Below are 26,662 nucleotides of genomic sequence, written 5' to 3' on the forward strand. Positions count from 1 at the left end.
TTTTTTTTACCTTGTATTTAGCAGTTCAATTTCGGTGCCTTTCTCTTTTTCATACTTGCTATAAGCTTCTCGATGTCTCTTTATCTCTTCTTCCAGGGTTTGTTCTGCTGATGTCTCTTGGTCTTTCAATAGCTCTTCCAGCTCATGAACTCTAAGGAAGCCAGATCTCATTTCAGTAAGTTTCACACATTTTTTTAATAAAATAATGTGTGCAACTTCATTGCCTGCTTTCCTTCTCACTCTTTTGTTCCATTTTATTCCTATCTTTCTCTCTCTCTCTCTCCACTTGACCTCTCCCAAAAGTTCTCTTGGTATTCAATCTTCCCAACACATGCAGAGTTTATAGCAGAACTCACCCATCCCCTCATTCTCAAGAAACCTGAAGCAATAACCAGACTTCCATTCTAAGTGGGTTAAAAAACAAAACAAAACAAACAAACAAAAAAACAAAAGCAAGCACAGTAATCCCTTTTATAACAAAAATTCTAAGTTCTCAGTACAGTTACAGTACTAAGAAATTTGCTTAGAAGGTATCTGCTCGCTGAAAATTTAGCAAGGCAGTCCTGTTCCACTTGGACTTCTCACATGAAGCCTTATCTTGTTTTGTTCTGTCAGTTCTAAGGCAGAAAACTTGGTCATATTTCACAGAGATGTTCTTTACCCTCAACTTTGTTCTGGCTCTGCTGTGACACGAACAGAACTGGTTCCATGATTCATTACCTGTGAACTAACTGCGTGTTCTCTTGTTTCAGTTTGCTCTTTAGGTCACCATTAGTCAGGTTATCATTTTCCAATTCTGTAACCTTTTTTTCTAGGTATGTTACCTGGAAAAGGAGGAAGTAGAAAAGAAGAACTGAGAGCCTGAATCTCTCTTCACACATCCCTTCACTGTTTCTAATGAACATTTTGCTATGGTAGCCTCTTGGAAGAGACCATATTTTCCTGCAAAGATGGTGGCAAAATTAAGCCTGAATCAATGCAACGACACAGTAAAGAAGTACAAATACAATGACTCCAGATCTCTACTTTCACAGTTCTTGCATTTTTGTGAAGCAGAGTTTTACTATTAATGGAATATCTTAGACACTTCAAATGAACGACTTCAGACCTGTGAGCAGAGCTGCATCAGTTGATGTGTGTCTTGAGCAGGATTTGCTTTAGGTATATCTAATTGCAGTGCACACAGCTTCTTACCTTTTCAGTTATATCATTATCACAGGAGTCTATACTATCTCTGAACAGGTCTTCTGTGCTGCCATTACTGCTGCTGAAGTTGCTATTGTGGAAGAGCTGCCTGAAAGACCACAAGGATAATTATTTTACTTGGTGAGGAGACAAGGAAAAGAGTCCAGGTGCTGCCTTACAGCCTGGTTTTGAACTTTGCACAGATTTTAGCACCAGATGTTCAGTCATCTCAGTGACAATTACCTCTGCTTAAGCCTTACAAAGGACTGGTAACTAAACAAAGTCATACAGAGCACATTAGTGCCAGGGTGTGAGGTCTCTACTGATTTCAATAGGATCCATCAGCAGCATTAGCATGGTTTTAAAATTACTTAGGTTTATTCATACTACATACCAAGGTGTATTTGCTTTGTTAGAAATTCAAAGGTTGCCACTGTATGCTGGTTGGTGTGGCTAATCTAGAATAAATTTCATAAGTAAGAGCTTCTTTATAAACAGGAACAAAAGAAATCTCAATCTCAGTTCCCACCATAGAACCACATCATAATACATATATTACAGATTATCTGCAGTATTTCTTGAAACTTAGAGCTCTCCTCAGTCCAGGGCTGATTTATTCAGCCAAAGACATTCCACAGTTCCTTTTCAAAAGCACGCCCTTGCTATCCTTTGCATTTTAGCAATGATACCAGTGAAAATGCCCACCCTACGATGGGGGACAGAAGCAATAGCTGGACTGATGGAACAGCAGTTTAAAGGAAGAGACCATCAGTGTTCTTAATAGAGCTCTTCCCAGTTCAGGGGCCTGCTCCAGAACTAACAGAGACTTCTGCATTCCGTAATATCACTACAAGCCTCTTTTCTTGAAAATCCATCTTGGCATATTTTTGTTTTCCTAAATTTATTTCTCCTCTCTCCCTCCACTGCTACTTATGGAATTGTTAAGTTGATCCCAGAAGTACTCAGAAAAAAGTTGAAGATGCTTACCTTCCAAAAGCTGTGCTTGATATTTTCCTGTTAGGGCTACAAAGATACAGAAGCAATGATACAGGAATTAAACACTGAATTCAACAGCCATCAAATAAATCTCAGTTTAACCTCTAACCAAATGGCACAATGAAACATAACATTGACTATTTTTGTGAAATAAAAAAAAAAAAAAAAAGATTCTGTGAACAATATCCTCAAGCACCTTAATTAAGTTACTAACAACATGAAGATGAGTGGAGCCACAAGTTACTGCAATCGTTAATAAGTCAATTTGCGAGTACTGTTATATTTAGCAGAGATTTGTGAGTGCAAATCAGAATGAAATGAACATTAGAAATATCAAAACAGGGACACTGAGTTAGTTAGTGGTGGACATTTATTCAGGATTCCCACATTTCAGCTGATTTTATAAACAGATAGCTTATCCTTCACTGTAATACTTCCCAGTTCAGCACTGGGACAGAGATGCTTCCAATTTTTGCAGTTTCCTTTTACAACCAAAGATCAGTTATTATCCAAAGGAGGGACTGCACTCCAGACCACATGAATCCAGTTGGGAGAGGCAAATATCTAGCTGCCTCTCGACAAGATGGCAGGGCACACTCAGGCACACAGCTGTATCAGAGCACCACTCTCTTCCAGCCACGTGCATGCAGCTCTGCTCATAAAACTACCACAGATCTAGCCAGGCACGGTGTGTGTTTGAGCAGAGCACTTGTTAGGGCAGGAACACTGTTCTGATCAAGTACTGTGCTGCTGTGTCAAGAGAAGCAGCAGTGCACTGTGCCACACAGACAGGCAGGATTTACATTTAGTTTCTAGGGGGAGCTAGAAGCCCATCAAACGATTTCCTTCAAAAAGCCTAACTGATGGTAGTTCTGTGTGCTCAGCACAGCTGAGAGTTGGTTGGAGTGACAGGGATAGAAATGTAAGGATAGCTGAATTTACAAGGAACCCCAGAAGTCACTTCTGCCCTATGATTCATCTTTTTTTCCCCCAAGTTCTCACTAGGAAAAAAAAAAAAGAAAAACGTGCACAGGAATGAAGTACCTCCATTGACCAATAGCTTTGTGAGAGCTGTATGTGAAGTTATGCACATTAGCTAACAGTATCACATCACCCCTTCCCACCTGGAGAAACAGGCAGCTAACTGCAGATCTGCACTAAGAAGCACACAGACCCCACTTCCAGAGAAAAAATCCCAGACATATCACTCTTACTCTGAGATCAAACAGCCCATTAGTTTATGTATTTAACATGTAGACAGCTTTAATAAACTCAAATCAGAAAAACACTTATTGATAATGAGGAGCTGCACTTAAGTTGAGGCTAGATGTCAAGGTCTGAATTTCTCACTGCTTTGTAAGAACAAGAAAACATGTAAGAATGGAACACAAGGAAAGAAGGGGCTCTTTCTTCCTTTCTTCCTGCCACTAACTAGTTCTGTTTCAAGGGAGCACTGCTAGAAGCACTGCAGTAGGCTGCTTACCTGTTTGCTTTCAAGTTTTTCAGCCTGGCTTCCAAATCGTTGAGTAGATTTATCTTTTTGCAGCACTGTGAGCAGTAAACATCCAGTAACTCGCTGTTATAAACATGCCTCATTTTTCGGGGTGTTTGGCCAGCACTGTTTGCAGGAAAGGAGAGAGATTACTGGCTATAGTAACCAACTCACAACAGGTTTTTCTCCTGACTGTGTGTCAGAATCACAGACAAGGGACGTGGGGAGCCACCTCTCACTACAGCTCGTTTACCTTAGAGGTAACAGTGAGGAATGCTAGTTTAAGGGTAAGCCTACCTGCCTGAGCTGAGTCTCTACATAGTTCATGTTCTGGGCATCAGTGCAGAGAATCAGTTTGGGCAATGGGAAGAATAGCACAAGACGCACAGAGTCCATGCAATGCACATAGCAAAAGCAGCTACATTTATGTTCCACCTCAGCAATATCCCCTCTCTCATCCTGCCCATTTTCCCCCTGTCTGGCATGCAACCTGAAGAGTCCTTTCTCCAAGAGAAAGGCAGGAAGATGAAAAACAGCAGTTGGTCAGGAAGAAGTGACACAAAGGAAGAAGGGAGAAGCAGACATAGATAAAAAGAGGAAAATAAACTCAAATTAAAAGCAAGCAATCATGACATAAAATGCATAGAGCCTCAGGAATGAGAATGGAAAGGACTGCATAAACCTGAGAGATGAAGGATGTAAGTCATCACCATGAAAGTGCAGCAGAGGGGGTGCTGGCTCTGCATGCATGACCAAGGTAGTGAGGTTGGGTTGCAGAATTCCTTGAAACAGAGGGTAGCATGCAAGGGTTGCATGTGGAACAGAGGGATGGAGTGAGCTTGTTCTGTGTCAGCAATGAAGCACGAGATCTTGATATGTTTTTGATTCAAGCAGACAAATCCTGGAAAGTCTTCGTGCTTGGTTCTTCACCAACTCTGTTCACCCAATTCGTTGCATGGAGAAGGATTTTTAAGTCTTTTAAAGTCTTGTTTCAAAATCAACCTGTCTGTATGTGGAACTTCATCTTACAGGATAACATGAAAGATTTGCAGTATTAGAACTCTAACAAGAAACAGCTCTCATGCAGATTTCTCCACTGCAGCAGGGCTAGTTCAAAGCATTAAGCTTGTTTCTGACTTACAGCAAGTAACTTCCAATACTAACCCTTAACTGTGATACCTCCTGCCTGCAATAGAAAGAAAACTACACAAGCAGAAAAGCACAGGTTTTTTTTAGAAGAACCCAATAGTAACTATCAGATACAAATTTATTTGCCACAGCTCTGATTATCAAGTGTAATCTGTTATCTGGAGGGCAGAAAAGGAGCTGATAATATTTTCCTTTTGAGCCAAGTCTACGTAACCACTGGAAATTCTAGTATGGTCACTCAGGCTCAAAAGGAGAATAGAAAAATTTAAGAAATGTTTGTTAAGGAACAAGGAGCAACCTGGAAGACACAGATGAGCCAAGGTCAGAGTAGGCGTTGGTTCTGGTCTCATCATCAGGACAGGGGCTACTGGGAGTAAAATCCACATCATCTCCTTCCCCATAGTCTTCAAACTGCTCTTCATTACTGATCAGAGAGGCGGTGGAATAAGTGGAGAGGTCAGATGCTGCAGAAGGGTTGTGAGGACTTGCCCTGAAACAAGAGGTCGATACATCTGGAAGGCCATCTTTGACAGCATCTCACCTCACATGGAACGTTGCACCTTTTCAGCTCGTCCTCTCACTCCAGTTTTCAAACGGTTTATAAATTCAAATGACAAACACATCTGATATGCACTGAGAATCTACAAACAAGCCACCAGTGAGATGGGTTTGGATCAACACCAACCACTGCACTTTGACTAGCACAGCTCAGCAATTCTCAGCCATTACTTCCATGTGGTGGTGAAGACTCTGCTTATAGGACTTTAGCTGAAGGCAGGAACTATGCAAACATCTCCAAAATGCACAGGCTAGCAATAGGGATGTGTACAAGACTGAGGCAGTCACTGCATTCCCTAACCAGTTTCCCAGATACCCCCACAAGCCCTCTCCCACAGCCCATGAGCTCCAGCCACCCCTCTTTTGTCAAGAGCCAAACTTCAGCTCACCACGTGCCAGATGAGCTGGGATATGACAGTCTCTAAGACCACAGATGTGATCTGAGGATATTTCCCAGCCCTTCCTCCCATCATGACAAAACGTGTCTTTCAAAGGAGATATGGACCACAAGAGAAAGCTACTTTATGACCACTGGTATCTAATATTGTGCCAAACAGGCAGGGAACAGTCCTACAACCTGAGAGCAGGAGCAAATGAAGGTACACAGCTCAGCAGAGCCAGGCACATGGCAGCCCTGATGCATGCAACTGCCTGTGGTAGCTGAGCCAGGCTCCAGGTGGATTTGAGGGAGATAGCATGCACCAAACATGGCTGATACAAACATGACCAGCAGTCAGTCATTTTGGTCCATAAACAAACAGCCTGGAGCCTCCTTGCACAGCAGCAGGCTGCACAACAGGATCTGCCCCTGGAGCAGGGCTGCCTGTCAGGCTTACTCCTCAAGGATGAAATTCCTTACCTGCAGCAGATACTCAGTGACCACTAGCCAGCCTCACAAAACTTCTGCAAGACTAAGAGACTTTTTATCTGCTAATGGCTTGCTAACTTGCTATATGATTTGAGTGATATAAAGGACTAATTGTACATAAAATATTTCAGACAAACTGTCAGCCAGCAGGTCCATTCTAAACCTCATGACTCAATGGGAAAGTCTTCTTAACAGTTTTGTCTGACCCTGTTCTCTATTATCTGTGACTTTGCCATCACAAATCCTAAGTCATGTAAGTTTTGCTTCTTCTCTCTTATGGTGACACATAACCTTATCTGTGACAACCTCAGAGGATAAACTAAGATTTTAGTAGCCACATAATAACTTTCAGGAGCTCCCAAACCCCCTAGATGAAGGGGTCAGGATGCACAACATCCCATCCCCATTCATAAGAGCCTGAATTATACAGTTTGAAGGCAATACACTTATTTCAAAAGTAATACAGCTAAAGTCTGTCACTATGAGGACAGGTGTTTAGAAGAGCCAGGAGTCACAAGGCAAGGAGAAAAGCTTGATGAAGAACTGACAAAAAACTGGAATTAGCTTGATAAAGTATCTGAAACTGCTAAGGCAAGTGGGAGAAGGCCAGATCTCAGCTAGCTGAAAAACTCAGGAGAGCAGGAATGAGGCTGCACAGAGAGCACCTGAAGTGACCAGAAAAGAAGACAAGTGAGGAAAACTCAAGAGGAGCAAACCAAGATGACAAGCCAAAAGTAAGGAAGAAAGCGCAGAGGCTTACAAAGCAGGCCCAGCTGTGCTCTGTCCTGCTCTACTGCATTAACACAGCAAAGCAAGATTAAATCAGATTGAGTCCCTTCCCCTACAGCTCAGCTTTTACCAGCATTCTCCAGATACGCACCTGTAAAGAGTCAAGTTAGGGTTACTGAGACACTCCTGTGTTAATAGCAAACTATGGTTATAGACACACATGCCAGGACACCCTGTATGTTAAACACAAATTACTGCTGCACACTAATGGTCACATAAAATTAGAAACACGCAGAATTAACTTGGTACATGGAGCTGCAAAGCAAATCAGCAGTGCCCAGATCTTCAGATAATTACACATTCAGAAAGCTAAAGCAATATTCCCCCATATTGTGCTGCCCTGTGGAAAGTATTTTAACTCCAGCATACAAAGGGCACAGGAACACAGAAGGTTCTAAGTTTTGGGAGAAGCCAATAAAGGGATCCTTTCTGAAAAGGGACAACTCAAAATTTTCATTTCAACACACAAAACATAATTCCCACAGGTGTCCACAGAACATGTCAGAAGCCATGAGACTGTCTGAGCACTTAGAGGACCTGGGCCTCCCCTATATTTTAAATTGATATCCAATTTCTAAATCCTTCAGGCATCCCCAGCTTCTCCAAGCAGGAATCAGCCAAATAAGAGCTCCTTCCTCCTTGGTGCTTTTATATGCAACTCAGAAAACAGGGCTGCCACAGGGCAAAGCCACCACTCACTTGTCACCGGGCAGAAACAGGACACCAAGCATGCCATCCTTCTCCTCGCTCCGACACACGTCGGAGGCCTCTGAGCTCTGGGCACTCTCAATAGCACTGTCCATGTCAGACTCATGGTGAAGCTCCTGCTGTGCTAGAGTCATTGCGTCCTCATCAGGGAAGAGCTCCGACTCGCTGTAGATGCCTTCGCTGTCCAGGTAGGCGCAGTCCTGGATTTCACCACCCTAGCAAAAGAAGAATGAGAAGTCAATTCGTATCATCCTCCAAGGCAGCTAAGAGGATTCAGAGGAAGCAATAACCCACTCTTCAGAGAGCCTGGTAAGCAAGAATGGTACTGAATTAAAGCTATAAAACAAAAGACCAGGTCCTACAAACCTGCAGGGTAGCTTGCTCCTCCCATACAGCTTGAATATCATCCCTGACCTACTGTCTCTATTCTATAGGAGAGTTATTACAAGAATGTTATAAAATGCAGTCAGTTTTGCCCCAATTTACTGCCAAAACGCAATCAGAGTAGTAAATATCCTCAAATGTTTTTTAATCTAGAAAGAGGTATCCTTTGTAAGAAGATTATCACAGGACTGACTGCCAGCCACTCCATGTATTAATATGATCAATGAACAGGAGCAAACCAGGTAAGCACAACAGCTTACTCTGTCTTTGTGGCTAGGCAAAAATTTATATGACAGGTGTTAAAAAAAAAATTATGGTAAGCCCTGGTGGCAATCAGAGATTTCAGAGAGCCAGAGAGAAAACAAAAAGCTTCAAAGCCATCTGTTCCTGCTTCCTGGAACCACATCCTCATCAAGTATCAACTAAACTAAGGCGTCATTCTCATCTCTGCAACACTTCCCTGTTGTTGCTCATCCCCTCCCTCTCATTCTTGCCCCATGAACATTCACAATAATCAAGGCAAGCTGCTTTCTGTTTTCTTATCCTTGAGAGACAAACAAACAAAAAGATTCTTTGATGAAAAAATAAAGCCTAAGATTTCACTGTCCTTTTGTTGCCACGCAGGAACACAATATTGCCTTGGCAGCTCCCATCCAGTGAGACTAAAGCTACCTGAGCTCCCAAAGCACTGCTCTGATCCAGAGCTCTGCTTTCACGCTCACCTGCAAGCCACGCAGGCAGCTTCACCTCTGAACTGCTGCCAGCAAGCCAACACAAGCACACCCTTAAAGCACAGTTTACTGGCACACAAAACAAAACATTTCATCCAGGAACACTCAGCCCTCCTGCCCAGAGCCCCGCACTGCTGTGTGCCCCAGCTGCTCCTTCAGCACTCACCTGCCTTCCAGGCATCTTCTGCTGCCCAGGACGCTCCTCTGCTACTGCCACGGAGGACTAAATCTCCTTTTTCAGAACCATGTGCCAATGAGAGCAATTCCTCCTTAGTGGCTTTCCCATCTCAATATAGGAGTCAGCCAGAAGCTGCAGCTCTCTCAGATTTGCACCAACTGCTATTAGAAATGCAGGCCTCGCTTTCCACTTTCTCCTGAAATATTCACATGCCTGAAAATCCCGTTGTAAACTCACGTTTACAATATTTCAGCAGTATCCAGGAGTGTTTGTTTACTCTAACATTTCTTCTTTGTGCCCCACAGGCGTAGAGCTCCCATTTCTCTTAAAACATTTAATGCAATTAGGCTCTGACTGCCATTATAGAATTGCACCAGCTGGCAAAAGCCGGATCCAAGCTGGGAAAAGAGACACCCAGCACGCAGTGGATCTGTGAAGCATGAGCTTGCAAATCAGGGCAGGAAAGAAGAAAAGAGCTCTGCACAGCCCTACCTCCCAATTAGCATCTCTTTTGAGAGGTCTCTGCTTAAGGAAGTCTTTGCAGCAGACAAATCTCACCGGTATTAAAGAAGCTCTCACAAGGAAGTAAAGGAGTAAAGGCCAAGGAGAGTTCTGTGTAGATAACAACACGCTTTTTTCTAATAACAGCATCCTAGATGCTCTTCAAAAAAAAAAAAAAAGTCCATAAGCAATTAAATGTGCAGTGTTGTCTATAAAGACTAAGGGCTCACTTCTCCTCCCTATTACTTCCTGGCAACCCGATGTACTTGTATTGGTGTTCAGGCCCCCAGCTGCAGCACAGACTGTGCCATGTGCTGCAGTAACTCCAGCACGGCCTCTCCAGCTCCCTCCATCACACTGCCCTTCAATGCAGCCACCACCACACTGCTGATATGGGAAGCTTTCCTCGATAACCTTTAGAAGAACAGAGATGAAACACCTTGAAAGCAAAGAGCACGAGTTCAGACAGCTGCCACAACAAGAAGTGGGGACTGGAGCACGTTGCTTCTCAGCAATAGCACCCGCGTGTTGCTGAGTAATGCTGGGAGATATTTATATCTGTGTAATTGTTCAGTGATCACAGCTTCTCACAGCACCCCGGTTTCAGTGCTGCTTTATAGGCCACACCTAAGGGAACTGAACTCCAGAAGGAAAAAAAAGAAAAAAGGCTGAGTGCACTGCTCTGCATTTACTCCTCCACAATTAGGTACCTACTGTACCAATTTAGAGCTTGGCAAGAACAAGCATTATTCAGGCAGTCTTAAAAGAGCAAGCTGAACCCCAAGCATTATGTTATAGACTAGGAGACACTGCTGTCCTGAGTCACTCGTTCTCAGTGCACATGCATGACCCAAAACCAGAATAGAAAGAAAAGGGTCCTGATGCCCTGACTGCGAATCGCCGCTGCTCCTTCTGTGCGGGCTGAGTTGAGAGAGGTGGAACTGCTGCTCACGGTCCTCGAATATTCACATTCAAAATATACTGAGTTTAAACCATAGCGACACAATGTAGTTAGCAGGAAGCACTGAGCACTTTGCACTTTACCTAACCGGCTGCTTAAGAGATCTTCAAGTGCTTCACAGGCAGCGGGCCAGGCTTGTGTAGCAACTGTTGAATATTCAGCAACAGTTTGCTCTATAGGAGCACCTGCTGCCCGGAGATCCGAGGCCACTTCACGGGAACTAATGAATTCCCTTCCTTGAGAGAGGCAACTGTGCGGCTGCATTGCAGACAGATGAGCAGGCACGGCCTGCCTCCACAGCCACCCCAAACAGAAGCAGGAGCCAGCGATTCCCATGCACTGCTTCTGATCTGTGGGGCAGGAGGAGGCACCAGTGCCCAGTGGGCACGGCGAGGCAGCTCAGCTTTGCCTGCAGCAACCCGGCTGGGCTTTCCCAGGTTGGAAGCAATCCATAAAGCAGGCACACAGCGCAGCTGGGAGCTGTAACTCGGCTGACAGGCTGTGTGACACACTCACATCAATACGTTCATGCTGAAGAGCAGTCCAACTTAAAATTCACTCCCACCACAGCCTAATCTCCTGCTCTTCCACAGCTTCAAACTATTCCAGAGGGAGCAAGGAAGGCAAGATGATCTGAGTCTCACCATCACACAACAATCAGCAGGAGCCAGCACCACCACATATGTCATCTGAACAAGGTCCCTCAGAAGGATCCTGCCCCTGACCTGTGCCATTAGAAATCTGAACCCATCAGCAGCAGGAGAGATGCAAGCCTGGGGTCCCTGCACCCTGCCCTTCCATTCCTTCCCAGCAGAAGTGGGAAGGGAAGAGGTGCACACGGCAGCATGCCAGGCCTGGGGGGTCTCAGATAAAATAGTACTTACTGTTGTGCAGCCACCATGGAGGAAATGCAGGCACCCACCTTTCTTCAAGCAGCCACTGCACTCAAGCTGTCTCCTAATTACTGGGTGATGAAGAAGGGCGTGAAGCATTTCTAACCGATGCGTTCTAGAAACACCACTCCCATATAAACACCCATACGTTTACACCATGTGAGCTATAAACTTTTTAAAGCACACATTCTTCCCTCAACATATTTCTTTTCCAGTTATCAGACAGATATGGAGATGTCCACCAATCCTTTGATCTGACCGAACAGGAGGAAGCTGTCAGAGGAAGGAACACACGGCTGCAGCTCCTGCCATGCTTTGCAGCCTTCAGACAGCTTCCCAGGGCAGCATGTAGGGGAGAAGCGGTGCAAACTGCTTCCATCTCCTGCTGCAGCACGGGAAGGGCACCATGTTTCTCCAAATAGCTGAGAATTTAAAATCTCCAAGGGTTCAAGATGACTGTGCTGAGTGTTTTTACTAAGCTATTCAAATAAGAAGCTATTTCAGGGCCACAAATTAGGTTGCTCAGTGCAATAGCTTCCTCCGATTGTGCAGTTACTCAAGTCTAACTCTTGAAGCTCCATTTAAGGCAAAGCCTCGCACAGCCCTGCTGCAGCCACTTTGGGGGCAAGTTTATCCCTGAGATCCAAATGTTGCCACCAGGGCAGCGTGCTGGAGAGCCCCAAGGCAGGGACAAATTCTGGATGCGCTGCAGCATGCTGCAAGCAGATGCTCCATACATAATGTTTGCACCTCACACAAATGTAAGATTCAAGGACAGCAGGTTCGGATAAAGTGCCCAAGTCTCAGCCTCTGGGCTGCTGCTGCTGAACCACTCGAGCAGAGGTTCTGAAAGGCTGCTCTGTGTGCTGGCAGGGAGCTGATGTGCCTTTTCCAAGGAGGAATCTCAGGCTGGAGCCAGCCAGGGAGCAGCAGGAGCAGGAATGTTTACAGTCCGCTACCTGTCACTGTAATTGGCCGTAATGGACATGCCAGACCTCATCACGCACAGGGGCTAGATTCAAACACTCCTTTTCACAGGTCATCGCTTATGCTCTGGAAGCTTTAACATTAAAAGACTTTAGCAGACAGCTAATTTGATCCTCTAAAGAAACCAATAAAAAGAAAGGCTCTTTCCCAGCACTTTGAAGCTGCATCTCATCACTCCCCGGGCTGCTTCCCATTGCTGAGCTATTGTATGCTCACCAGTTGTCACTGCAGGCTCAAAGCACCAGAAGAAAACGTCCCAGCCTGCAGCGTTAGGATGGGGTCAGCACATCAGCCAGAGTTCAGGATAAAACCCACCCAGCCATTTGGCACCCTGTTCCAGTACTCATCAGGGCCACTCCTAGCCTGGACTGTGGGACAGCTTCCATTCCCTTTCACATATGCATCAAAAGAAGTGCCAAGTGGCCTCATGCTGACTTGCTGTTAAGGATGTCACAAGTATCAATTAAAAACTCCTAAGGTAATCACTCCTCCAAGTACAGGAACTAAACCTAATCACCTGAAGAAGCATCTGTAACATCTCGGGCACAAAATGCTGTTGGCTGTGCAAGCTGCCAGCCCCCTGCTGCCAAAGCCACCCAGCACAGCCTGCAGCAGTGCTCCTGCACCCACCCACCTGGGGCAGGGTGCCCGAGAGAGGCAGCAGGAGCTGCAACACACTCAGCTCTGCACAAAGCTGCGCCAGCCCTTGGTTTGAAGGGCACGGGTACACAGCAAACATGGGTGCTTTGTGGTACCTGCCCCAAAAGCTCTGCATAGCAGGTAAGGTGTGACAGCCTTGAGACAAGATGATCTCATCACAAAGCAATGATGAGAAGACAGAGAATGTCACGCTTTGATGTGGGACCGTGTCCTGGGACTGACACTTGGGTCTGCCCCGTTCCACATGCTGTTTTAGTGCCAGTGCAGCTACCAGCAGGACACAGCCAACAGCAGCATTTACCAGCACATTAGCAGGGACAGCCAGTGACAAAATTACAGAGGCTGCTGTGCCCTGAGCACCACATGGCCAACCACAGGCCAGTGTCACAACAGCCCTCCCTGACATGCAGGAAGCACAGAGCTGCAGCTCCCAGCCTGGACGCACAGTACAGACCAGCCTGCAGACCAGGGCTGTGAGCAGAGTTCTGCCTGTGTTGTTTTGAAACAGCTCTGCAAGTGAACACTTGTACTGTGTCAAAGAGAGCAGGAGGCTGCTCACAAAGAAGCGTCCTTATTTTAAGCCTCTCAATACAAGCACAGCCCAAGCATTCACTTTGTACTTCAGTTTAATTACCCACGGCCGTGAGTTACAGGATACCCTTCCCAGCCACTGTTTGCAGCTGAGGAGGCAGGTGAGCCTATGTCATAGCTTGTTTTCCTTGACAAGCCTCAAGGTCACCTACTGGGTGCTGGATAAGCAGCAAAACCTTGCATCATGCCTGCAAGGTGCTGCGGGCACAGAGCTCTGCACACAGTGGGGAGGGAAAAGTTGTCCAGGAGCAGCAGCAGGCAGAGTGAGGAGCAGCACGAAGCATGCTGTCACACAGTGACAATTCTGCCCACGTCTAAGCTCTTAACAGCAGCTCTGGTCAAGCTCCTTTTCCACAGGGAGTTGGGGAACTTTAGTAGGTACTCCTATATTACTGTAAGTGTGACCTCCAGGAAATAAAAGCATCTAAAGATAAATAAAGGAAACAAGATTTCTGCCTCATACCATGTATTTTTGCCTTCCTACCCAAGAGGGATAGATTACACTACAGACTATAAAGATGAGGAACAGGAGCGATTTCAGATCCCAAGGGGTGGAGAAACATCCCAAGCTTCCATAGCACAGAGAAATCCAGCCACACTTGATAATAAGTAGTTTATGCTGGCAAACAGAGGGAAAGCATTAAAGGATGTGGCTTTGCTCTAGTTTATAAGGAAGCATTTCCCAGAGCTCATTGGTCAGTCTGGAAACAGACAAACCTAAAAAACGAGTTCTCTTTATGCTTAGGAAACACTGAGTAGTGCTGAAGTGCACATCTTTGTGAGCAGGAAGGGCTCCAGCAGCCCTTCAGCAGGCGGCTGAGCAAACCAAAGGCTGAGGAGCTGCAGGAAGAACAGGAATTGCAGCCTTCACACAGCAGAGCTCGCGAGTACTGAACTTGGAAAGTTTTCAGCCTCCCCATCTGTGTCTAAAAGGACTGGTTTGTTGTATTGTTATTGTTGTAAGAATTTGAGTCTTTCAAAGTGAATAAACTGTATTTGTAGATAGGCTTCCCTTTTGAAGTTCTTTATGTCTGCCAAGCACATCACAGTGCTCAAAACATGACAAAGACAAGTTAAGATCCCAGTGAACTTGGGCACATTCTGCAGGCTGCTTTTTCACTTGTATGATAAAATAAAAAACAACCCACCATGGTTTACTGTGGAGTTTGCAGCCACGCACAAGCAGGAGATATTTCGATCCTTGAATCCGCACAGACAAAACAAACAGGGAATGAGCAGAAAATGTTTTTAACAACATTCATCTGCACACCAAAACTGAGATTCCAAAGTCGCATCCAAAGACGCCCTGCTACTACACAGCCCTACAGCTGCAGCACTGTGCCCCAGGCATGGTTATGCTGGCAGGAAGTGCTTACAGAGTGCATCTCATGTTCGGTGCAGTCTTAAACCTGAAAGACTGTAGGAAGACCAGCAGCAATTCAATTGTTATGCTACACTTCAGAATTTAGGGGGTCAGCTACCCAAACACAGCGAGTGAGCACTTGGACCCTGAAGCCCAGCTAACAGCACAGCAGCCCCCCGTGAGTCTTACTGTCAACTTAGAACATTTCACTGGAACACTACATCCAAAACACTGGATAAAGGTGTGCTCCCAGAGGGAACCGTGCTGGTTAATGAATAACTAACGCAAAGCTATTCTGTTCCTCTCCTGTGTTGGAAGTGTGCTGCTCTGCAGCTTCCGCATACGGCTGAGATCCCCCCACAAGCAGGGCCATCTGCACGGCTTCCCAGGGGCAGCTGCCATCCGCTGCAACCCTTCCAGTGGCAAAGTTAAAGGACACCAACTGAAAGGGGTTATAAGGCTGCTTAAAGCCTACCACATCCAGCAATGGGAACAGCTCAGGCTCCTCTTCGTCGGGGCAGGCGCTACCAAACAGCTATGAGAAATTCCAGTATCTCCTCCCATTGCATGAATAACATTTCACGGTACCAAACGTCTGGTGGCAACACCACACTGCTCCCCCCAGCCCAGGAACCTGAAGGACCGTTGGCAGGAAGTCCTTCGCGTTGCTGATGAGACCACACTTCACTTCTTCTCGTTGACAGCCAAGAAATCGTTAGGGAAAGGCAACCCGGCCCCACTGGCAGAGCAACCCCACACCCGGCAGGAGGAGGACCATACTTAACGGGAGCAACAACAGCGATACACCAAATGGGACTGCAAGACCCACGTTGTGCTGGCACAGCGGCTCGAACACAGGCAGCACAAAGCCCGCAGCGCGAGGCTTCTCCCCGATAAAGCTGCCGGTGCCCGCAGAGCCTCTAACCTCGTACACCTGCCGGAGGAACGATCGCTATCGGCACCGCAGAGCCGCCACCCCGAGCCCAGCGCCGGCACCGCTGACACCGCCGGCACCCGCAGGGCCGCCCATCGCGGGGACCCCGCGGCGCGGCACCGCGCGGCTCCGCCCAGCAGCGCCGGGAAGGCGGCCGCGGGGTTCGCACACGAGGGCTGCGGCTCCGGACCGCGCGGGCTGCCGGCAGCCTACCAACCGCGGGCGGCTGTTTTCCCGGCCGTACCGCCGGCAGCCCGGCGTTACGAACGCTCCGCTCGCGCTCAGCACCACCGCACCAAGGACACGGCAGATAAATAACCACGAGCCCCGCGCGGGCGCTCCCCTCCCGCAACGCCTCTCCCGAGGACGGCCTCCCCCCTGCCCCCCACGGAGCCGACACGGGGCTTGAGGCGGCCCCGCGGCACCGCCGTCTCCTCACCCGCCCGATCCGAGCCGCCGCCGCCGCCCGCATCTGTCCGTGCCGCACGGAGGTACCGAGGTGAGGCGCCGTAGCGCCGCCCACCCCGCGCAGGGCGGCCCCGCTCCGCTCCGCGGCAACAGTTGGCGGCGGGCGCCCCGCCCCGCGGTTGCTAAGCGACGCGGGGGGTCCGGCGTCACCGCGCGGCACCGGGCTGCGTGACGTCACAGCGGGGGCCGCGCCGTTCTCGCCTTTTTTCACTCTTTTTTTTTTTTCCTTTTCTGGTTTTTTTTTTTTTTTTTCCTTTCCATTTCCGCGGTTGACTTCTCCCGTGACGAATCGGTCTCGAATTTGTTCCCCAGCGCCCTGCCGCAAGAAGCTGGAGCTGAAACGTGCAGAAGTGAGGCTGATTAATAATGAAGATAATGGCATCGCCGGGATGCGCGGACTGAAACCCACGCCTCAATTATCTCCTGAGAACCGGCATCTGCAGCCTCGGGGCCGCCCGCCCCGCTCTCTGTGTCGGTATTTCGCACAGACCCTCCTGCACATCACACTTGCTCTGATCTTCACCTCATCTCCTCTCATCTGATTTTGCAGTGCTTCCCTTGAAGCGAACGCAACCAGAGCGGTGTGAATTACTGCGGCGTTATGATGAATCACATCTACTAATGCAGCACCGACCAAAAACAAGCCCTCATTAGGCCAATCGCTGCAGGAATGCACAGTCCCTGTCCCAGAGATCTCGGTCAGAACGGGCGAAGGCTCCGAGAAAGAGAAGAGGTGACAGTGCAAGTGCAGCAGGAATGCTGTCCTGCGGGCAGGCTGTTCCCATGGTGTGTGGGGAGGTCACAGGGGTAATGCAGTTGGGACACAGAGGAGAAGCAGCTGGGTGCAGGCTGCAGGCACAGCTCCCTGCCCTCCCCATGCTGCACACCTGGCACGGTGAGGTCGGTGCACAGCTCCAGCACGGATGCTGCACACAGCAGGCTCAGCTCCAGCCCTGCTCCCGCTCCCAAAAACAAAGCCCTAAGTGCCTGCACAGCCTTGCTCCGGCAAGTCAGGAAGCAGCTCTTTAGGCTGTACACTGTGGGTCAGCCCACGGGGGGCTGCTCTCCCTGTGATCCCCATTAACGTTAATAAGAGCAGAGTTCTTGCTGGTGTGCTGCCGCCCCGGCTGCGGCAGGCAGGCTGCAGATCAAACAGCACGGGTCGTGCTGAGGGCTCACAGCAGCGGGGAGAGCACTGGAGGCAGGACAGGGCTGGCTGAGGGCCCATTAGCATCAATTCCTTGGGCCTGTAACAAAGTTGGACATAACTACTGCATGTAATTATAGTATAAGGATGTTTCGGAGGTATTCCATTGGTCTCTCTAGAGATGAGCTGCTTGCAACCTCTTTGCCATCGGTAGGCTGCACTGTGGCTGCCTAATGAAGCTGTGCTTGGAGAGGTTCTGGTTCTCTGCAAAAGCCTGTGGATAAGAAGTCAAGAGGAGGCCAGATAGCAGAGCTGCAGAGGTAACCCCTCCAAAATGGGGATTGTTGCTGTCTGCAGCTGTTAATCCACATTAAAGCACCTTTGTCAAAAGCATTACAAAATACGCCAGGCACACAATCTGTTCCATTCAGCTTTTGTTAAAAGGCCCAGTAATAAAAAATGAAATAAAACAACAAGCTGTAAGATTGAAGGGAAAAAACGTACTCTGTGCTTTAGAAATGAGCCAGAAGTGTGCAGAACAAAGGCATGGATTTGTGCACCTCACTCAGAAGACAGAGAGGAAAGTGTGAGCAGGATGTAAGTACCTCTGAGCTAAAACCGAGGTGGAGCCAAGCAGCCCCGTTGCACCAAAAAAGTGTAATCACAGTTAGAGAGCTGTTTCTAAAGTGGGAAAACAACTGCTCCTCTGAGGCTGGAGTGACTGTAGGTTCACTGGCTGAGCCCTGGCCACATGGAAGGCAGGGGGTTCGGACACCCCTGGGACGTGGTGCTTCTGCTCCTCAAGGCCTGTGCAACACAGGCTGCTGGACAAAGTGCACAGCTTTCAGTAGTTTCAGCTCTAAGCAGGTCTTAGTGACATGCTTTTAAGTTTCTGGCCCCTACTTTGCGTAATATAACCACTAAGAGAAAAGAATCAGGTGGCCAGGACAAGAATAATTCATGCTTGCTAGTGGCTAGCACGCCTCACAAGGCACACGGCTAACAGCAAGGCTGCAGAACAGAGCAACCTAAAGCCATGCAACACCTGGACTGAGCTCATGGGTGCAACTGCCCTTCGGTGCTAGTGCTTGTTTGCAGTAATGCATCCCTTCAATCACACAACCGTGTGATGCCGTTTCCCACTGGTCTGGATTCATTCAGGACACAGCCTGGATGGCGTTCAATTTATCTGCAACTATTCAATATCTGCTTTAGTCTTCTCGATCAAAGTGTAGCTTCATGTCTTATTTACGGCTACTACTAACAGCCTGCTCTGCAGACAGAACTCTTTATTTCCCCCCAAGCTCTTTCTGTGGTGTTCATCACTCTGACATCTGAGTGCTTTGCAAAGATTAATTCATCTTCATAAAGCCTCTTCAAAATGAGAGAAGCTGGTATTCCCATTTTGCAGCTCAGGAGCTGCTGCACAGACAGATTGAGGTCACACACATCCACTCATGATCGGTCCTAATATGAAATGTCTCAGATCTAATCTTTTTAAGATATCTTCAAATATAACACCAAAACAGAAATCTCCTGTTTGTATGTTAAACTGGATTTGTGGCTGACTTCTTGTGAAGCCCGGCAGTGCGAGGAGGGGAGATGTGTGGGAGCTCTACATGCTGGCCACCAGCAAGAAGGACAAAAGCTTTCCAAACGTCACTCCCAGAAACACTGGAAGCCAGTGCAGACAACCCATGTGAATATAGACGACTTTATGAGCCTTCAGGAAAGCAGCAAAACGTTTCATGTAAAACTATACACACAGGGATTTTTCTCTGCAGTTTGTAACGCAGGACTGAATCCCCAGAGCACAGCTTAAGGTAAGAGAACTGCAGGTTCTCTGCATTTCTTGGGGTCTGGCCAAGCATGGACAAAGACAGAAAGCTTTGTAGTGCAGGAGACCACCCTGGAAGTGAGGCTTTTGTTTTATTAGTGCCTTAAAAGCATCTGTGGATCAAATGTGCCACTATCACTTTACACCATGAAAATACTGCCCAGGGGACTCTCAAGACTCATCTTTACAAACGCTGATACCTCTTTGTCAGTTTTAATAAAAGGCAGCTACAAAAACAAAGTGGGCCATGTGGTCTCAATGAAGTGAAGACTGTGGCAATCAATAACAGAAACAATCTGCACTTACTTGCTGGGAGAATTTGCTTTTAGCAGCAACATCTATAAAACAAGACATCATTCAAGACCTCCCTTCGATTTTTCTTGGGACAATGAGCCCACTGTGCCCAGAGCACATCTGTGCTTATGGACATTTTCAAATCCAGGACAGTGTTTAGACTGATAACATGACCATGCAACGTATGAGATGTGAATTGCTCCATTTCCTATTACTTGGCCCTTCTGTGAGCTGTGGCTCTCACTGCAGCCCTTGTCTTTCCGTTCTTGCTACATTCCCAGCTCTTTGGTTCACCAAATGAGGAACCAGATGTTTTTAGTTCCCTCTGTCCGAGAAGTACAGCAACACTTGGAAGCAGAGGAGCTGGCTTGTCAGGATAAGTGTGCTTCAGTAATTAATGTTAATAAAATCTCCAAGTTATGGCTGCTGCAAACCTGATATGTCTGCTTCACAGAATCACAGAACTGCTCAGGTTGGAAAAGACCTTAAAGATCATCGAGTCCAATTGCAAACTAACCACACTACCCAACTCTAACAACCCTCTGCTAAATCATGTCCTTAGTTTTAGTATCTTGGTTCATAGGGTAAGCCAGGAATGGCCTCAGCCACACTATCCAGAAACAGAAATGTCATTTTCTGATAAGGCTAAAAAATAGCAACCACCAGCATATTAACAAACGGATGGGAAAAAATTTGCTTTCTCCATGTAATGCCTACTAAGCATTTCAGAGGCTCGGTTGGATATTACGTACACAAGTCCAATCTCGGTAAGAACATACAGATTTTAATTTGAAAGTCACACATGGACAGTCTTATCAGCTGAAACATGAATTGTATTCCAACCTGAACGACTCAATACAGACATCAAAACAATCCAATTTCCAGCCTGGGCCCCCAGCACATCGCTCTATCTCTGCCATTTGTGTTCCCATTCACCTCTGTTGGCATTCATATTGATATCCAGCAAGGCACCAACTCTCCTCAGCTCTGCTCCATAGCAGGAACAGACAGGAAACCAATTTTCTGCAGCACCAGAAGGTGACAACTCAATACTTTCCATGGCATTTCATTCTGGTGAATTTTCATCTCATAGTAAGATGAGATGGAGTAAGATGATGATCTCATGGTTTCCCTAAGAGATGGAGCTTAGAGCCAATGCTGTGTTGTTTTTTTGTTTGGTTCTTCTCAACTCACAGAGTAAGGAGAGGAACAGTAGCAAGAGGGAAAGAAAACAAGATTTTTGCCATGGTGAAAGTAGTGCTTTCAAACACAAAAACACACAGACAAACCTCCCGTGCCAAACGCTGCAACTAGAGCAGTGTCCTCTTCCTCTGTGCCATGCTTGCTCAGCCACCAGACCTCAGACCCCATCCTCACTACTTTATTCCAAAATAAACCAAGGCCTTGCCCAGAGCTGAGGCTCTATGAGAGCACAGCACAGTACTGTGACATGGAGCAGCAGGAAACCAGGAGCTAAGTCACTGCAGGTCAGTGATCACCGAGAGAGTGAGCAGCAAAGGAGTTTATTTGGAAACCCAGCATCTCAGAACAGTTCGTTTTCCTCATTCTTCCAGCTGCTTTACCTTACCAGACAGACACACCGTTACCTGTTCTACCAAGATTTGGAATCTAAAGCCTCCTGAATGTATTGCCCAGGTGAATGGGACTAGTGGGGTATTTCCACAGCACAGGTACATAAGAACAGTCAGAAAACTCAGTCTGGATACCACATTAAGCTGCTCCACAAGTGCTGTGGGAAACAGGTCATCTAATACAGAGACAAGAAAGCAACCCAGGTTGTCCTTGTACAGGGATTCCGTGCTCTGCCCTTTGCTCAGGCTCAGCTAACTAGAGCCAGAGCCTCACTGGGGACACAAAGATCCCAGACCACAAGACATAAAAACATTTCTGTGCACTGATTGCCTCCTCACAATAACCTCATTATCACAGCTGTCAGTCACTGGGACAAGCCAGCCACTAGCATGGGAACTACTGATAAGAGGTGCTCGCCCTCGAATGCTTCTGCTGTCTGCAACAAGGCAGGTCCTGGCAGCACTGTGCTCTGCCTCCTCCTCCAGCACTCGGATGGGGCACAGAGAGCTTCCCTCAGCCTGGTGTCCAAACTGCCACTTATTTGGGGGGAGGTGCTGAGCAGCTGGATGTTCACACGATCATTTAGATTTGTGTCCCACGACTGTGGTATCTTGTGGTCAGACTGAAAAACCTAAAGACTGATTTCCTTACAGATCCTCCAGTGCATAATTCTTGTCTCTGCTCGCTAGCCCCCTGCAAAAGCAGCAATCCAGGAGCTGTGAGTTACCAATCACCCACTGCGTATGCAATCTCTACTTCGTGCCCCCACTCCAGACAACGGGGGGCTGTACTCCTAACGTGGTGATGTACAGCCTGATTTGTTGCTAATATTTGTTGCTCAGACAGTGCTGTAGCAAAGAGAATTTGGTCCCGAGTTACTGACCTGGGCTGTGAAATTATTTTAAGAAAATCCAGAGAAACTCTGTCACCATTTTAAATCAGCTGGAACACCTCTTCCAAGGCAGAGGTGTTTAAATCTTACAAAGTACACTGAACATCCAGTGCCTGAATCAGAAACTGTAACAGATGGACTCAGAGGGCTTTTTTTAATTACGGCTATTAATAAGTGCAAATGCTCACAATGACAAATGCAATTTATTTTTAGTCTCTGCTGGGATATTAGCGTGGGCTCCTCCAGCCCTTTCGCTCAGACTCCCTGCTTTGGCACAGAAGCACCATGCCCTGCCTGACCACCTGCACGGTGCCTGTCCTACCGCCTTGCTCCACTCCTCTCCCAGCACATGCGAATATTCTTCTAACTGGAACAGTTTAAAGACTGCAGTTTAGCTAATCTGGAATTACTCATAGTGTAATTCAACTCTGAATTGGGCCTTAGCACTGAAATGGATGGGTTAGTCCAAGGTTTGGTGAGATAGGGAAGTCTGGCTCCATAGCCACAAACACATTACGAATGGAGATGTCTTTACTAAAATCATTTCTTCTGCAGTTATTTTTCAAAGTCAAAGTGGGCAGCAGCAAGGGGGGAAGATGTCGCTACATGAATCCATCTACACCCCAGAGCGACCTCGCTGTGCATCCTGGCAGCAAGAAACACGAGGATTTTGAATCTGATTCTCATGGCCATTTCACTAGGTTACAAATGCAGTCTTAACCAATTCCCAAAAGAACACTGTGGTAAATATAAACTGTGATAACAACTGATGTAAAATGGGGCTATTGTTTGTACTTAACTGGAAGCAGTCAGGATTTCATCCTGCAGTTTGTGGTTTCTTCTGCGATCTTTGCAGTAGTTCTTGCATATATTACAAGTTTATTCCAATAAAGGCTCTTTTTTGAGACTGAGAGCACCAGAAGGGACGTGGGGAGACCTGGGTTATTGCACTTGCATGTCACAAAGAACATAAACCAGGCTTCATTACTATTCATAGGACAATTTGCTTTGCTAATACATTGACACGGGATTCTCTCCAAGAAGTGGGTCTCAGCAGAGAAACAACTAATTCTGTTACAGACTGGATGGTGCATTTTGCTTGTTAAGGATTTCTGGAGAGGTTTCGTTGGGTTTTCTTTGTTTTCAGATAGGGCACTTTGATTTACCAAGTCAGCCACCCCTGGGGCTGTGCTAGGATAGATGCTGCACAGCACTAGAATTGTTTGCAACCAGGAAATATTGTCGTTGTGTGTTTGGTTTTGCTCCTTCCTCTTCCCCGGGCAATGGGCGCTATGGGGAGAGAGCATTTCACATGATTAATTTTCTGCTGTGGCAGAGAGGATGCGCTCTGTTCTTCGGCTGTGTTTTTGCTCACTGGTGCTCAGACAAATGACTGAGCAGTGGGCAGTGATCTGCAGCAGTGCAGCACTGCTCTGCCAGAACCGCCTGTCTTTCCCTCCTGAGTGATTGCAGCTTTTTATCATTAAATCATAATAAGGTACATCACAGAACTCCTCAGCTGAAACTTATTTTTTATCTGCTGCTTCTAGGAAAAGCAATGATCCTTTGATATCCAAATATGCTTCAGCAGATACAGGCAGCACCCTGCAATAAATCAGTGAGCGCTTCTGCCAAAGCCCTGGCTCAAACCTACTGACATCAATAACAGACCTTCCTTTGACTTAGGAGACATTCTGCATCAGCCTTTCTGTTGTCTTTCATACAATCATAGAATGGCCTTGGTTGGAAGAGACCTTAAAGATCACTGAGTTCCAATGCCTGCCATGGGCCGGGATTCTGCCACAAACAGCCATGCAAAGTGTCCCCCAGAGCCAGCCCACCCCACCTGCCAGCCCTGCCTTCTGCCTGCAGATGGAATCGGGACATCTGCCATTTCCCACGTCTTGGTTACAGATATGAGAAATCCAGTTCTTGCTTACAGTGACCAAGCACCTCTTATGGAATTACTCCCAAGGGTCTAACTGAACTTGTTTATAGGGAAAAATAACACCTTATGGCAACTCAATGAGATCCGCCAGCCTAGCAACAGCAAAATCTGGGACAACCAGGCCACAGATTAGGCTTGTTTCATGCAACCTGCAGTATTCTGAGGTGTCAGCACACTGCTGGCCTCACTTGGCTGGGCTCACAGAAGGTGGGCACTGTGCCCCAGCCGCAGCTCCCATTGCCTGCTGGCAGCAGGACACTGAGCTCAGAGACACAGCGCTGCCAGGGGAGCAGCCCAAGCTGCAGAAGGCTGCACGTGAGAGATGTCTTTTCTTGAAAATATCTCTATTAATAAAACAGTAGGGAATGTAGAAATGCAGAGTTATCTCAGAGCAAAAGGTTTCTTTTGGAGCTCCCTGAGGAGGCAGAAGCAGCTTGTTACGGAGCTAACATGTCTTTTACGGCCGCAGCCACATGAATAAGAAATATTTCAGTGTGAGGAGCAGTTAAGAGAGGCACAAAGCAGGAAAGCCAGGCGAGCAGAACAAGTGGCTTTGAGTAACAAAACCTGCAGCCATTGGAAAACCTCCTGAATGGTTTTGAGTCTGAAACAATCCATGACCTAATTAGGTGGCACTGTTACTGGAGAATACAGGAAGGAACAGAAAGGAAGGATGAGGAGATAAAGGGGAGGAGACACAGAAGCCCAAACATGCAGCTGGCAGCCCAGCCAAGAGCTGCCCAAGGTGATGCTCAGTGAATGAACACAAGTGCACCCAGCAGGGCACAGACAAGGAGAGTCTTGCCCCATTGCCCCGTGCTTGTGCACAGCCTCCTCCATTACTAAAATATAACATTTTTCTCTAAGTGGGAAAAGTGGGTTAGGAAACCCTAATCAGCCTTTGGGGAACAAGTATGGCAGCAAACTATGGCAAAATACCGTAAGGATGTCATCTGCATCTCACAGCTGGGAGAATGGCCAGCCCAGCCCTCTGCTGTGCCTGCAAGCCCCGCAGTGAGCACATACTCCTACAAGCATGCTTCTATTGAAGATGTGCTGCAGTCTGTGCACGTCTCCGCCAAGAAATGTTTCAGCCAGGAGTGCGTGCATACCTGCAGTGAGAGCTGCCTGAGCCAACAAGCAGAAAGGCCCGTGCTCCAACCACAAGCAGAGCATGGCACTGCTGAAGGCTGGGCACTCCCTTTGCAGCTACACTGCACAGGAAAACCAGCTTTTTCCCTGATGTCATAGAAAGGCAGGCGACTCAATCAACAGTACAACCACAGAAGTCATCTTTCTTCTGGGTTGAGGTAACCTCTGCAGGGCTGGTGTTTCTGCAGCCACTTTACTTCCATTAAAAGCAAGCACAAACGCTTCAGAAAGCAGAAAAGTTCAGGGGGAACAGAGTGCACTGCTTGTTTGAGTTCTGCATAAGAAATTAGGAAGTACAGCCTAGCCCAGCTGGGATCTCATGTTTGAAACAACACCACTGTACTACGATTTCTGTCCTGGGTGCACAAGAGGCAGGAACAGCTCAGTGCCCACCGCAGTGCCGGGCTGCCCTGTTGCATCAGCAGTGCAGGAAGGGATGTGCAGAGCCCAGCAAAGGCAGGGATGGCTCTGGGAGGCTGCCCCAGCCCCTTCTGCAGGCAGCTCTGCTGTAGGCAGCACACACACACAATGAAAAGAAAAAGCTGACAAAGGGAGAAGGGCTGGGCTCAGCTTTCCCACTCTGCAAGATTTTCTAAGACTCATCTCCTTCGATCTCCCCCCGTTCCTTTAATGGCTGGTTGGAGCAGTTTCACGCTGACTGAAAGCAGAATTCTGTGTATTTTAGCTTTGGTTTTTAGCATGATTTACTGCCCTGATCTACAACTTCCTTAACAAAAAAAAAACAACCTCTGGGGAAGACAATTAATCATTCCTTAAAGTTATACTTACTGAGAAGGGCTGTGGAAATCTCCGTAGGATACTGCAGGGTCTCCAGTCTGTGAGCAGCAGCCACGTTTCTCCCTCGCCTTAGCTCAGAGGGACGTGAAGCTGGAGCTGGGACTGCAGTGTGCGGTGCCGATGAGGCTCTCACTGTGCATCGTTGCCAAGAAACCCGGGGCAGACTGCAAAACCTCTGCTCTCGCCGGGCTCAGGCATTCCTCCTGGAGCTTCCAGCCAGAGCAGCCAACGCGGCGGGCACAGCAGGGCTGGGAACAGCACCGCTCCCCTTGGTGCAGGTACACGCAGTGCTTCCAGTTTGAAATGCTGCTTATGTAGCAAATCGTTTTCTGTCTGGAACTGGAACTAGCTACTTTAGTCTTACTTTTGAAACAAAGCAAATGAGATTCCTCCTACCCCGCTTTTAGGCAGACAGAGCAGATCGCAGAAGCGATGGCAGGACTGAAGTGTGCCTTCAGCTTTGCTGCCCAAGTCTGCAGTAGAATCAGTTATTTTTGAACAACTCAAAGAATCTGTCATGCCAAAATTTCATGACCTGCAGTTGCACAATTCCTGCCATCTAGAAATACAGAGAATTCATACAACCTGCTGCTGCATGCGATGCA

General features: G+C 47.3%; 1 protein-coding gene across 6 annotated transcripts in view; it reads right to left on the minus strand.

The window, feature by feature from the left end:
* RAB11FIP4 (RAB11 family interacting protein 4) overlaps nucleotides 1-26,662 on the minus strand; it is a 93,459-nt gene that overhangs the window by 12,942 nt on the left and 53,855 nt on the right. For 2 of the 6 annotated variants that reach the window (XM_031598742.2, XM_090122098.1), the window contains 7 exons: nucleotides 7,737-7,960; nucleotides 5,121-5,312; nucleotides 3,665-3,799; nucleotides 2,173-2,208; nucleotides 1,195-1,294; nucleotides 721-824; nucleotides 11-151 (listed from right to left, as the gene is read on the minus strand). In XM_031598742.2, coding sequence (XP_031454602.1) covers nucleotides 11-151; nucleotides 721-824; nucleotides 1,195-1,294; nucleotides 2,173-2,208; nucleotides 3,665-3,799; nucleotides 5,121-5,312; nucleotides 7,737-7,960 — 932 coding nt within the window. Of the gene's footprint in view, nucleotides 1-10; nucleotides 152-720; nucleotides 825-1,194; nucleotides 1,295-2,172; nucleotides 2,209-3,664; nucleotides 3,800-5,120; nucleotides 5,313-7,736; nucleotides 7,961-9,026; nucleotides 9,111-16,367; nucleotides 16,493-26,048; nucleotides 26,184-26,662 lie in introns of those variants that run through there. The other 4 variants (XM_090122099.1, XM_031598745.2, XM_090122097.1 and 1 more) reach the window with 4 other exon arrangements.

This window comes from Phasianus colchicus, chromosome 20 (genome assembly GCF_987193195.1).
Source record: "Phasianus colchicus chromosome 20, bPhaCol1.hap1.1, whole genome shotgun sequence".
Classification (NCBI taxonomy): Eukaryota; Metazoa; Chordata; class Aves; order Galliformes; family Phasianidae; genus Phasianus; species Phasianus colchicus.